The following is a 14,185-nucleotide window of genomic DNA, read 5'->3' as shown; positions in this document are numbered from 1 at the left end:
TGATCGTCAGCGAATGGGACCACTTTCTGCTAATTGTTGCATTGTGCGTGTCGTTGTACGATCGCCTTACAACTGACCGACTTCTCTAATGACCGTCAGTTCACTCACTCATTCACTCAACGAAAATTGTTTGGGATACCACCGTCATTCGTCATTCTAACATTTCACCTTCACGACACCGCTCAAAAGAAGGTTCCTTTTGAAGCTGAGGACGTTCCTTTTTTTCAATGAGAGTATATGGTGATGTTTTGGCGTTTGACTACGGTTATTCAAGCAATTCTCTGCTCTCGGGATGTTTTGTATACGCTTAGAGGTGAGAAAAATCCAGTTATACTTCCTCGTCTATAAATCTTTCTCTTTGTTTGGAGATTCAGTTCACTATAAACAAATTGACAGCATTCATCTTATTTTCAAACATTTATTTTATTTTTTAGGATAATTTTTTTCGAATTTCGTAGTAAAATTATATTCATTACTATTTATACTCGCAGTGTATTCATTTCAATGCCTTTCTATGCTTTTTGAAATTTTGTTTGTTATCTTTCACAGAAAAAAAAAACTTGAAAAGCTCGTTCTGACTTCCATGGCAACGTTTCGAAATCCATGGGATTTTTAGGTTTTTTTTAAAGAATTTTTGACATCACCTACATCTATATTCATGCACTGTTTCCACTCTCTCCTTTATTTAATCTTCGTCATTTATAAAGTCTTAATTAATACTAATTAATCGAAAAAAAAACTGACCTTTGGAGAACACAACTTCTGGAGATTTCTGGAGAATGGAGAAGGAAGAATGCTGTAATTTATGTCATCAACTCTTTATTTTTCTGATTTGTTTAATTTCCTTTCCACTTTAATGTTTAATTTCCCCTTCACTTTAATTTCTGTGAAAATAAAATAGGACATTCCTATTTAACGAGATCAAAGTGTGTTATTTTGTAGACTAGACTGAATTTTAAGGGTTTTATGGACTAATTTATTTACACAGAAATTAAAGGCATATAGTATACAAGGCAGCCCAAGTAATATGTGCCCAGAATAAAAAAAAACTTGTAAGAATTGTTCCCAGTGTTCCTTTTTGTTAATTCTGAAATAGTGTGCTTATAAAAAAGACAAAGTGCAGTTGTGCAAACTATACAGTCTCCTTAAATGATTCTAGTTAAATATGTACAACTGAGTGACCGCGACGCGCCTCCCGCAGCGCATGCTACTGTGGCGATTGACACACGCTCTCTTTTCTCTCTGTTCTGTCCCAATCGATGGGGCGTCGCGGTCACCCGAGCGAACTCGTCCGGCACCGACTGTGTATGATGTATTTCTTGTCATTAAATGATATAGCGCCCGTCAGTTACTGTGTTGTGATAATTACTTTTTATTTTACTTAATTAATTACTAAAACTTTACTACTTATCTTAGGTGACATCCTGAAAAATATTTTTTTCTATTTCCAGCACAAGATGCGCTCCGACGATTCCACCACTATGGTTTGAACAATATTTACGGGATTAAATCGCTGAACAGACGACACATCGCATCATTCCCGATCATTCATGCAGTGGACACGTTAGACCCTAATGGGACCCTTGTTGCCGAAGATACCCAGTCGACAGTTTTCACAGTGGATCCAGACATTCCGGATGGGATGCTGGAAGAATTTCCCAACACGAAGCATACATACATTGGCTCGGTGAAAGTTCCGAAAAAGTCGCAATCGTTTCTTTCAAGAGGGGAAAATTCTGGGAAACATGTGGATGTTACGGATCGCCTCGCTAATTTTGGTGCACACAAAGGGATGTCAGTACAGTTGATTGAGGTGATGATTACATTACGTTTTTTTAGACTTATCCTTTCAAACGCAGCGCTCTCTTTCTCTCTCTCTCTGAAAAATTCTGCTGATTCTGTCGCTAATAGCGGTACCGAACTATCTACATAAAATTTCTAACAATGATAGTGGATTACAGCTGAATAGACATCAATACTACTTTACTTAACTAATTTAAATATTTTGAAGTTTCAAACTTTGGCACAAAAAAAATGGAGGTAAAAAGGACGAAATTGTCGAGTCCGATGGCTCTGTGGAAAAGAGTTGACAGAGTACCTAAAAATTAATAACTGCTGCCACCCTCATGTCCACACCGAAATTTCCAAGATACGAAAAAAGAATTTTTTTCTGAAAAGTGAAAGAAAAAGAGTGGCCGGAACTGATATCATCGAAACAAAACGGAAAAATTCAAAACCTGCACTATTTTCGTCCTTTCTTGAATTAGCTTTCTCTTATATCAGTAAAAGTTAGTTAGAGAAATTAAGGCAGTATTAATCGATTAAATTTTTTAACTACATGGTTCATACGAATTCCTGTTGATTTTTCATCAGTTGAAAATCTATCCTAAGGACTGAGAGATTACGATAATTTTTGTTATTTGTTGACACCGTAGCTACTCTTAATTTTCAATTCAATAATTTTAATATTGTTAGAGATTCCACTGCTAATTCTCTGTTCCTTTCGAACGTTGTAATGTTTTTCAGCCGAATTTTGAACAGAAAATGAAAGTGGAATGTGAAAGGATCTTCAAAGTATGGTGCAGACCCAGATTTTGCTAAATAATGTTTGAAAAAATTCTACTTCTTGAATACATTCATCCCGAAATCAAACAAAAACAAAGAAGGATGTATTTTCCTAATTTGTTTGAAATTTGATGAATGTGGTTCTTGTAATTAGTTCAATAATAGATATCGTGCTGGTTTTCTCGGTTCCCTAAGTGATTTTTTACGTATAATATTTTAAACTGTAGCCCATAAAATTATTTTCAACCATATATATACCTCAGATTGAGGTTATCACATGCAACTCGTTACTCTATTTGTGCTGTTTCAAAATGCTATCATTTTAATAAAAATTGGCAAGTCCTCAAACTGTTCGAAGGGAAAAAGCAAAAAAAAAACTTCGAATTGTTTAAGACTTCCAAAAGTAAAAAGCTGTTCTTCTAGTTGTATTCTCTCGTTTTAACAGTCCTTTATATCGATTGATTTCAGAATTTTCTGCTTCAGATCAGAAAAGTCAAGCGAGTCGGCGGAGGTTATCCGTACGGGCCAAAGAATTTCAGCGTCACCGAGTTCATGCCTCCACTCCGCGCTGAAAAGCCCACCGAAGGGATCGAGGAAATTGTTTTCAAGACTCACTACTATCATAAAAAGAGTGAGTAGGAGGGATTATTCACATAGTTGCGGAGTCAAATTCGCTGTTGTCCACGATTCAACCACGTGGACGTGGCGGCGCACGTTCATCGCACGCTATTTCTATGGCTGACACGCGTCTCTTCCTCCCCTGCGCTCACCTAATCGATCCGCATCGCGTTCATAGGGTTCAAAACATATGAACACATAAGATTCTAACTATGAGTTTTTCTCATTCGAAACAATGAATCTGAAGGAGATTTTAAAGTTTGCTGAGATATTTATCGAGAGAAATTGTTCGATTTCAGATCAGTCAATCAGTTCGGACGTTGAGGATATTTGGGCTGTTCAGGTAGGATTTGTTTTCCTTAAATATGGTAAAGAAAAAGTATAATATAAGTAAAAAGAAGAAAAATTTTGTACATGAGCTCATTGGTGATAGCGATAACTGTTCCTTCAACACTCGCTTAGTTAAGATTTGTTTTCAATCGTATTTTTCATGACTGAATTGAAAAATGAAGGAAAGGTCTGAAGAAAACACTAAATAACTTGTAAATTATTGGCCGGATGGTCTAGGGGTATGATTCTCGCTTCGGGTGCGAGAGGTCCCGGGTTCGAATCCCGGTTCGGCCCAAATTTTAATTCTCTCAGTTCTCTTAGTTAAGATTTGTTTTTAATTGTATTTTTTTATAACTGAACTGGGAACGAAGGAAAAGTATAGAGGAAGTAGTAAACAAATTCTAAACCATCGGACGGATGGTCTAGGGGTATGATTCTCGCTTCGGGTGCGAGAGGTCCCGGGTTCGAATCCCGGTTCGGCCCAGATTTTAATTCTCTCAGTTCTCTTAGTTAAGATTTGTTTTTAATTGTTTTTTTTATAACTGAACTGGGAACGAAGGAAAAGTATAGAGGAGTGTAAAATTCTAAACCATCGGACGGATGGTCTAGGGTATGATCTCGCTTCGGGTGCAGGGTCCCGGGTTCGAATCCCGGTTCGGCCCAATTTTAATTCTCTCGTTTTTAGTTAGATTTGTTTTTAATTTTTTTTTATAACTGAACTGGGAACGAAGGAAAGTATAGAGGAAGTAGTAAACAAATTCAACCAGGGTCCGGGGTTTATTGTTTTTTATAACTGACTGGGCGTTGGTGAATACCCGGCTGGTGGGTTGCTGGTGGGGTCCCGTCACCCGTGGTTTATTGTTTGTTTTTTTATTGATGGTAATTATTCTTTTTTCTCTTTAATTTCTTTATAATTCTTAATTTCTTAATTTAACTTTTACTATTTACGTATTAGAATTTTCAACTCTGAAAAGGAGTAGCGGAACTGTGTCCTTAAAATGAACTAAAATAAGACGTTGATCGAATATTTATTATAACTGAAGACCAGAATCGATAAAATATGACAAAACTTTCAAATCAAATTCAATTCAAAAATTTTGTCTACTTTCAACTTCTAGCGTTCACGAATAACTGGTAAGAATAAGAACTTTATTGTGATTTAATAAAAAATTTTCAGGAAAGACCGCTTAGCATAGGTTCAAATAAGGAGTTAGGATTGTTGGTGAGGAAGATCTGAAAATCTTGGAAAACAAATTCCGTTCATCAGATCAGCTGATCTCATATTTTTCCCCTAAAACGAAAGGTGGATGAAACTCCTTTCTGTCGCAAAGAGCACTGATGCACCTTTTCCAAATGGTTATCCACACTTAGGATTAAAAAAATAGGATTTCAAGGATGAAAAGGAAATTTTCGGAGATTCGTGCAACGTTATGAATGAAGAGTTCTGGATGTAAAAGATGATTTTACTATGGTACCTCGTTTTTTAAAGAAATATTATTTTTTTCAGCGATTCAATCCACCGTCGGCGTTGTGTAATTCCACTCTATCGTGTCGCTACTGTCTAACCTACTGGAAAATCCAGAAGAAATTCAAACCTTTTAATGTTTACATTTTTTGTTGTAAATAAATTGGGTTCAACGTTATGAATAATGTAGTGAATAAATAAAAAATGTTTACTAGAAAAATACCTAGGAGCTCCTAGCCACATTTTATAAAGCTAAAAATGCTTTTTAGAGGCTGCTCACCTTGGAGACCTGACTTGAGGATATAGGTCTATCTATCGGATACAGATTAATAGCTTTCCATGATTTTTCAAGAAGGGTCGTCCAGAGAAAAGGAGACATCACAGAAACAGCGATCCTTTACGAAAAGAAGAAATTGACAAAATCCAGTTTTTTTTCTCGATAAAACTCTGCTCAAGTACTCGTTGATTCCGGTTCGTTGTTTAGGTGTGAACTTTTTCGCGACTAATCTCCCTAATCGGTTGACTACAAATCCTGACAGAATAATGGAGAATTGTTTAAGACAGAAAAAAAAAGAAAAAGGAAGAAAAAAAAGGACGTAGGACAGAAATTTTTGTGCGGGAAGAAATTTACTAGATATTTGGAACCTGTTGTAACTTATTGGTCACCTCGTACAAAATCCAAAACTACGAGTAAAGTGATTAGAGGTGTAGCAAGTAGTAGAATTTGGAACTAAGAAATGTTTCCTGAAAACTTGTAGTCTTTCGACCCCCACTGTGGTTGTCTCATTCTCTTCCACGCACACACTCTCTCACAAGGATCGATGGAATTTCGGGATTATTGTTGATTTCATGAATCTTTCATTGAATTTAGTGGTTATAACTAGGAATGATGTGTGTGAAAAGACGAAATTTCACGATAGAGTCCTGAGGGTAGCCATACGGTAAGTGTCGTCGCAACGATAATGTCTGGATGAACATCGGCAGGGGCAGGGAGGCCGATCTCAATGAAACCACTCTCATTTCTAATGGATTCCTACCACGATTCCCTTTTGCAATAGATTTTTTATGACGTAAAAATACACGTAGTTCATAAGCAGCTGAGTGTAAATAGAAAAAAAGTAGTGGAAAAAAATCCGGCGTTATACGGTGGAGATGGTAGAGAAATTTCATCAATTCCTTTGTTACGGCACTAGAATCAAATTTAAGAACTGTTCATATTAAAAAATGTACACAACATGCCTTATCTGGGCAATTTTTGCAGAAATATTTGGCAACAATTGTCATCAAATTAGTTTTCATCAAGGAAAAAATATTATCCTAGTCGTTCAATTTTGTTTTTACGAGGAATTCCGGGTATTAAATTTTAATGGCGTCAAATCTGGGAAACATCGAGATCTAGGTCAGTTAGTACAGATTTCAAGTGCACAAAAACATTGATGTGGTGACAGAATGAAGTCCGCCAATGAGCGAAATACAAAAAGGTTGAAGTGTCACAAGTATTTTGTTACAAGTGTCGTTTACAAGTATTTGGTTATGTGACGACGAACTTCTTTGCTTTTTCCTTTCTTCGAAAAGCTTCGAAAATTCAATTTTTTTTTTTGTGAATTTTGTACTATGAGTATTTCAATGCATTGCTCTGTCTCTACTTTTAATTTATGTGAGAAGAGTCTCTCTTAGGAGTACACGAATCTTCCTTGTTGCTCACATACCCACAGGCTCATTCACTCGTTTCTGTCTTGCTCATTTCTTTTGTGGATTTATCAACGAAAAAATATTGGCTACCACAGTATGTCGTTAACATTATCGTCCTGCATTAAAGGCATCACCCCACGAATCTGAGGTGGTGCAGATTTCAGGTGGAGTATTCGTATACGGGATGGGAGACTACGGAGAGGGGGGTGATTCCGTCCATTTCCTCCTAATTGCCGTAAAAAACGGCCCAGAAGATGCTGCGCCGCACAGGACTGGCGCGCTCCAATCGAACCTATACAAAATGGTGCGCCAAAACGAATGAAGTCTTCCGGGCCGTTTTTTACGGCAATTAGGAAGAAATGGACGGAATCACCCTCCTCTCCGTAGTCTTCCATCCTGTATACGAATACTCCACCTGAAATTTGTACCACCTCAGATTCGTGGGGTGATGCCCTTAAATTGCAATAATTTACAATTTGTTGCGTGTGTGGCGCAGTAGGTTAGAGGTGTGTTATAGCCACAGGATCAATGGTTCAAAACCATGCCTGGACCAACCAAGTCCTCCATCCCTTCGGGATCGATAAACTGATAAAAAAGTTTCTAGAGTAAAATAAAGTTTGTAAAATCTTGTCTGGGAGGTTAAAACACCGACATGACTCATCGCATGGCCCCCGCAAGTCATTTTATAGGTCAGCACTCGTTCCAAAACCTAAACCTTTAAGAATTGCAGTAAAACGCGTTGACGCATTGATACACCAGTTACTTTATCCTTTAATTTGTAATTTTATTTGCTTGATTTAATTTGTAATTAGAAATCCAATCTGTCTGCAGCGAGAAATTCACTGTGTTCACCACAAACTTGAGTGGTCAAGCGAGTACTTTCGAAGATTTCCTTCTTTTTGAATCCTTGTGAACTTGTTGCGTATACCGCGCAAGAGGAATATACTGCGATGCTGGACAATCACTGAGTGGTTATGATAGGTGTAGCTCGCAATAATCCTACAACAAAAGTCCTAAAGTTTTGCATTTGGTGGATATTTTGTGTATCGTAGCGGTACGAGATTTCCCAGGAAGTGTGTACGGCTCCAAAACACCTTAGTCTAATGAACCTCTTCATGTCTCCGGGGTCTGTTGGTAGCAGACTTCCCTGGGAAGACTTAAACACTAACCTCATTCATTAGCTAGCTTGCAACTCGTTGTATGGAGCGCATACGCGCTCGTAAACCTTAAGCAATCCTGAGTTTAAAGGTAACATACTGCAGAATGGACGATGTTGTGATTCTTCCGAGAAAAGATAGAGTTACGGGTTCAAACCACGAGTATGAACGCGATCATTCTCAATTTTCTCGAAAACGGTCTTCAAAAACGAAGTGGGAAAAGACTTTGTGATCAAATTTTCCTACGAGGCACCTAGTAACATTCGACATTTGCGTACACGCCGAACCTTCCAACGAGGGGTAACAAACAATGGGCGGCTGACGATTTCTCTCCCACTCAGTGATAGATGCGGCGCGTATGTCTCCGCCAGTGTACTGTGCGACATGTCCTCAGGTGTCTCGTAGAGAAATTCGATTCCTAAAGGGGTTTGGGATTTTTTAGGATTGAAATAAAGAATGAGCATGCTCAGACTCGTGATCTGCGCTCCTAACCATATCCATTCGAGGAGAGATCCAAACTCGGTCAATTTCGTACTGTGCTGCTTTAAAACGCATAGTTATTAGTTTAAAATTAATTCTTAAATGTGTACTACGAATAAATGTATACAAATACAAATACGAATAAAAATAAATAATAGTACATAAATAAATGTAAATAATAATAAATACAATTATGGAAGGGAAGAAACAAAGGGGAAAATAAATGAAAGAGCCGCCAAGTGTTGAGATTTAGCGTTGTCTTGAAAAAAAACCTCTTATATCCAGAAACGTTTACGGGGCTGAACAACACCAGAACAGGGTGAGATTTCCCTAATTCTTTGTCCTTTACAAAATATTTTATATTTTATATTGTTTGTTGCTTATTTATTATTTCTTATTCATTTTATTTTGTTATGTTTTATATTACTTGTTGACTAATGATTTATTATTTCTTGTTTATTCTATACTATTATATTTTATATCATTTGTTGCTTATTTGTTTATTATTTCTTATTCATTCTATATTATTTATTTTATATTATTTGTTGCTTATTTATTATTTCTTATCTATTCCATATTATTATATTTTATATTATTTCTTGCCAATTTATTTATTATTCCTTATTCATTCTAAATTAATACATTTTATATTATTTGTTGCTTATTTATTTTTTATTTCTTATTCACTCTATAATAGTGCTCTTATATTATTTGTTGCTTATTTATTTATTATTTCTTATTCATTTTATATTATTATTCTTTTATCCTTCTATGGAACCTTCGAGCCTCCTTCAGTAGCCCTTATCCACTTTATTTACAACGATTCAACTGTTATAGCTTTTTTTTTACTAATCTAATACTATAAAAGATTCACGAAATTGACAACAATCCCGGAATATAACGCAGCCAGCGGTGAGTAGGAGAGAGGAAATCGTTCTTTGTGTATCTATAAAGTAGTACATTTCCAAAAATAATACACTCATATGGCGACGCGTGGCGCGCGTTATCCTGAAGCACACTCGATGAACATTGTGTCTCGTGAAAAACGACAGCAAAACAAAAAAAACAATAACTGGTCATATTAACAAGGGGTCGCCGTGATGTACGTGATGACTTGACCTTCAGAAACAGTTATTCCTTACCCTTAACCTAGTTTTTTATTTTGTGCACGGCGAGATTTGCCCTTCAGTGAAAAGAAAAAAAATTAGCAGAGAAGGCAACAAGGTCTGTCCGGGATTTGGTTTTTGACTAAAGGCAACAAAAAGTGCGGCTCCATTTCAGGGGGGAACCTCTTTTACTGTTGTCGGACTGCAGAGATGAGTTGGGGTCCCACCTCGGTCACAGCCGCTTTCCATCTCTTTTTCATGTTTTTTTTAAAATTGTTCTATTCATTTTCGATTCGTTCTTTTTGTCATTAGTACTCTATGTTTACTTTCTCCGTAAATGGAACAATGTGAGTAGTACGTTTTATAAATAAATAAATAAATATTGAAGAATTATGAAATAACAGGGTACTTCACCACTATACGGTCCCACTTAGAACCGGGTCGGGACGAGTTGACTCCTAGTACAAATGTGTAAGCAGGTACTGTCAAAATTGCGCCGTGGGACCCTTTTTCAGTCCCTGCAGTTCGACTGGGTTTAGCGAGGTTTCCATAATCGTAAACGATTGTGCTGGATCCCATCGCAAACTTCTTTTCCTCCGCAACCAAACAGTAAATGTGGAGAAGAGAGCAACTGTCTGATTTCTTAGAAAATAAAGAATAAAAAGCTAAATAATTAAAAAAAAAACAAAGTAATTTGCGACCTCTCCTAATTTCGAGGTTCTTTAGAAACAAGTGGATTTACAATGAAATCAGCGCAAATCCGAAATAAAGCATTTTTTCATGATGAAGACAGGGTTATGTGATTATTGGTAGCCCGCTTTGAAGCGAGTTCACCCGTCTGCGGCGAAGTGACCCCTCTGAAGTCAGATATTTACTTTAAGTTAACAATTTCCAACAAAATACCGTATCGTCTATAAATTTGAGCACAACAAACATTCAATTTTAGGTCTTTTCAATGATTTTTCTAAAAATTCCATTGTATTATTCTTCGTTTGGATATTTCTCTTCTCTTATGGATATGGTGTTTCGTGAAAATTTCCCAGAGAATTTTATTTTCTATTTTTTTTCTTTTGGAACACACATATGCAAGAAAACTAGAAGTTAAACACTCTCCACGTGCATCTCTTCAACCTTCACTTTTCCCACTTTTTCGGAATGACAGACTTGAATCGATAGAACTAGAAAGAAGTCCTAAGACTAGTTAAATTATGTACGCTAATTGACTTTAAAGATTCAAAGTTTTCTTTAAAAGTTCAACGACAAGTTTTTTTTTATTTATTTCTAGTTGCGTATGTCTTTTTAGGATAAATTTCACCGGATGAAATTGTCAAGAAAATCGACTTTTAAATTAGGGATTCCCTTTATCTCGAAAAAAAATTAGCTTAAAGAAGATGTTAAAGATCTTTCGTCTCTCTTTATTTTTAACCGCAATTCTATAAAGGTAAATTTTTTTCCTGCAGAAAAATGAGGAAAAATTTTGAAGGCTGTTTGCTTGTTAGTTGTCGAAAGGTTTTTTTTTCTTGTCTTACTACTGAAAATCTTGGAAAGTCTTCCAGATTCCAAAATTTCAACGAAACAAAATTCACATAAAATTTGGAAACAGAGTTGACCATTAGGACAAAGTGTTCTAGCAATTCAATTTTTTTAAAATATTTCCTTTCGCTCTGTTTTCAGAAGCTTTTCTGTGCTGGATTTCTGTTCTCCAGAATTTTTCTGCTACTAAATGCATAATTTTAGGGTATTTTCACTCTGAAAACTTGCGATATTTCTTATTCTTATTTCATTTCTGCTGGAGTTTCCAAATATTTTTCAGTTGAAAAAATGAAAGTTTGAAAAAATTTTCAAAAATTATGAAAATTTGCATGAATCTATGTTCCTGTTGCTGTTAATAATAAATGTTGCTAATAATTAAAGCTATTTGATTCGAAATATTCCAGTCATCACTCACGCTGAGGTGAAACATGGGTAGCATCGTCGTGTTCCATTTTGGCGCTGGTGGCGGCGGCGGCTAATTTTCCTCTGCTAAAGCTACGTTCGAAAATTAGTCGCTATAGAACCGGGCAGGAAGCTCTTATAGGACAGGTACCCCTGGCGCGCGCGATGTCTGCTATTAACACTTTTTTCCAGCAATGCAATCAACCGTTCGTACGAAACTCAAGAGTCACTTGTTGAGAGGCGCGTTCGAATGAATAGCACTCGGGCGCGGCGACGATGGTGACGACGACGACAACGACAACGACGACGACAAGGTTGTTTTGAGGTCGTCCCAGTATCTGATCTGCCGTTCATACTTTATCGCTAATATCGTACCGTAAGCATCCTCATCGTTTCCAAATATGTGTTATCCTAGTATTCTCCTGGAAATCCCTAATCTAGAACCTTAGCATCAAAAATTCCCTGGGGGGGAATTCTTAACGTCTCTGTCTCTTGGCAACACGATGCCTATTCCATTCAGTCATTTCACATGTGTTTGTGATCACCGACTGTCCTTGAATCCAACGACGTACAAATACACGCTGCATATGTTCACATGCGATTTATGAGTCTTTGTCGCAGAATTTAAAATTTGATCTTCAGTCGAATTTCCCCCTAACATTTCGGCTCCGTATTTAGAACATTTATTAGCAATAAAAAGATTATTTGTAATCGTTGATAACTTATCTTATGGCAATGCACACCCGTGGTGAGAAATGACACCTAAATTTTGCAGCCACACCTTGTTTACACTTTTGTTTATACGTTACAGTAGACATTCTTGGCTTAAATTGTTGAATCGAACTTGATTTTTTTTTTCAAATTTTATTTGGTGATGTGAGTAGTTTGAATTTTTTTATGTTAAACTCTAATACATTCAAGGATATTAATGGGAAATTTCGCGTTCAAGAAGTATCTACCACTATTTTTCGTATTTTTTTAAAATTTTCACTGCTTAGTTTCAGATTTTTCCTTCGAAGTAATGTTGAGCACCAATTTTCAAACAATGTCGATCATTTTTTGGACTAAAATAGAAGCCTTCTCGTTCTCCCTCACAAAAACTGACTACCTATCAATACTTTACAGTAATAATATTGTGGAAAAGTTATATAAATTTACAATCGCACTAAAAACGCAGTTTAAGGATCGACAAACGCAAAATGTTTTTTTCACCGTAAATGTGCTGATAGCAGCAGTTGTTATTCAGACTTTTCCTAACAAAAATTTTAACTATTAAAAAATTGGAAATTAAAGATTTGTAGAAGGTCGAAGAAATTTTTCAAAAAAAAAGTCATTTCTTATTTTCCTGTATGATAACCATATTTGCATATTCTTTTATATTTTTTGGGTGATAAATTTAAATTAATTTTTACATGACGTATATGGTTATTGGAACAATTTCGGAAAATTCTTTTGTTCTATAGCATCACGCTATCGTATGACAGGATACTTACGCCTTCATCAATTAAAAATCATTAAAAATAAGAGTTTTCTTCTGCAACGTTTTACTTCACTCGAATGATTCAGCTTTTTTCTTCAGAAACCATTTATATGCTAGTGAAAAGTCGCCGAAAAACATCAGCGCAGATAAAGCGGATCTTTTTCCTGAGAAAAAAAATAACAGCGATGTTTCGAAAAAGAAAAATTTCCAGCAGATCACCACAAATCTTCTTCACAATACCTATATAGAATTGGAAATATTGTGTGCTCCGGGAAAACGCTGTGAACGTGTGTGAAAAAGAATATCCAGCTGTGCACTCATAAACCGGATTTCCTCTCCATTTTGGAGAGGAAAGCAAAAAAATAACCGCGTGTAATTTGTGTGACATTACGTGTGGTGCAGTTTTGGGAGGGGAGGGGTGCATTAAAGCTGAACTGCTGTTTGTGTGTTAGACCAGCTATGTTATTGGTGCGCTTGCTGACGAAAAAAAAAACGCCTGTGCAATATTATGAACTACTTTTTTTCAGGATATAAAAACTAAGGAAACAGGTACATGTCACTACATAAGCGCTTAACCCATTTAACGCTTAGTTTCGTTTCGTTCCTTTCTTTAATTTTCGCAAAACACAAAGGCTGTGTGTTTTTATTTCGTTTAAATCGATCAAGAATTAAAAGCGAAGAGGATTTTTTAAGGCGAAAACTGGTCCACAGACAGTTGTAGAGATGATTGATTTTTTTGCGTAAGAAAAATAGGGTATAACATAGTATATACAATAAAATACGACAAAATTTGTTGAAGAAGAACAAATTTTTAAAAATGCGAGAACTGGTCCCATAGCTGGTGTAAAAGAAGTTGATTCTTTTATGAGAGTATAAGAATTCTTCGGTGTTGTGTTATTCCTCAAATTAGCTCGATAGAACTCATTTTCCACTTCACTCGTCTCTTCATTTTGCTATTTCAATCGACGGCTGTAACCGTCGATCCCGTGCGCACGAAATTATTATTAGCAAATCCACGAAACGTCTGCGAATAACCACTTTTTTCCCCACAAATCCGAGCTCCCAGATGGAATCGTAATAAAACGTAGCGTATACGCTGCACTTGTAAACAATAACGTGTGGTTCGGAGGATGGGTCTAGTCCTCACTCAGCCCGACGATGAAGCTCTGAAGCTTATCCGAAAAATCCGAAAGCCAGGGGACCTGTGTGTGGATTTTTTCTTGCCCCCAACACATCATCCATCTCTTTCACCCTACTCAACGCATATTTCATTTTGTTTAAGTGATTTCTGTTTACTTTTCCTCGGATTTCTAGAATTTCCCGAGTGTGAAGAAGAGATTAAAATTCGCGACCACGT

At 36.4% G+C, this 14,185-nt stretch overlaps 1 protein-coding gene across 1 annotated transcript in view; it reads left to right on the top strand.

Annotated features, from left to right (window-relative positions):
* RB195_004013 (uncharacterized protein) overlaps positions 1-3,568 on the top strand; it is a gene marked incomplete at both ends in the record, with an annotated part of 37,588 nt that extends 34,020 nt beyond the window's left edge. The window contains 3 exons of the mRNA XM_064201928.1: positions 1,452-1,813; positions 3,049-3,196; positions 3,483-3,568. Coding sequence (XP_064057809.1) covers positions 1,452-1,813; positions 3,049-3,196; positions 3,483-3,568 — 596 coding nt within the window. The remainder of the gene's footprint in view (positions 1-1,451; positions 1,814-3,048; positions 3,197-3,482) is intronic.
* Between the last annotated feature and the right edge of the window lie 10,617 nt (positions 3,569-14,185).

The sequence above is a fragment of the Necator americanus genome, chromosome IV (assembly GCF_031761385.1).
Source record: "Necator americanus strain Aroian chromosome IV, whole genome shotgun sequence".
Lineage (NCBI taxonomy): Eukaryota > Metazoa > Nematoda > Chromadorea > Rhabditida > Ancylostomatidae > Necator > Necator americanus.
Note: the sequence above shows the minus strand (reverse complement) of the source record. Positions and strands in the feature narration are given on the sequence as shown.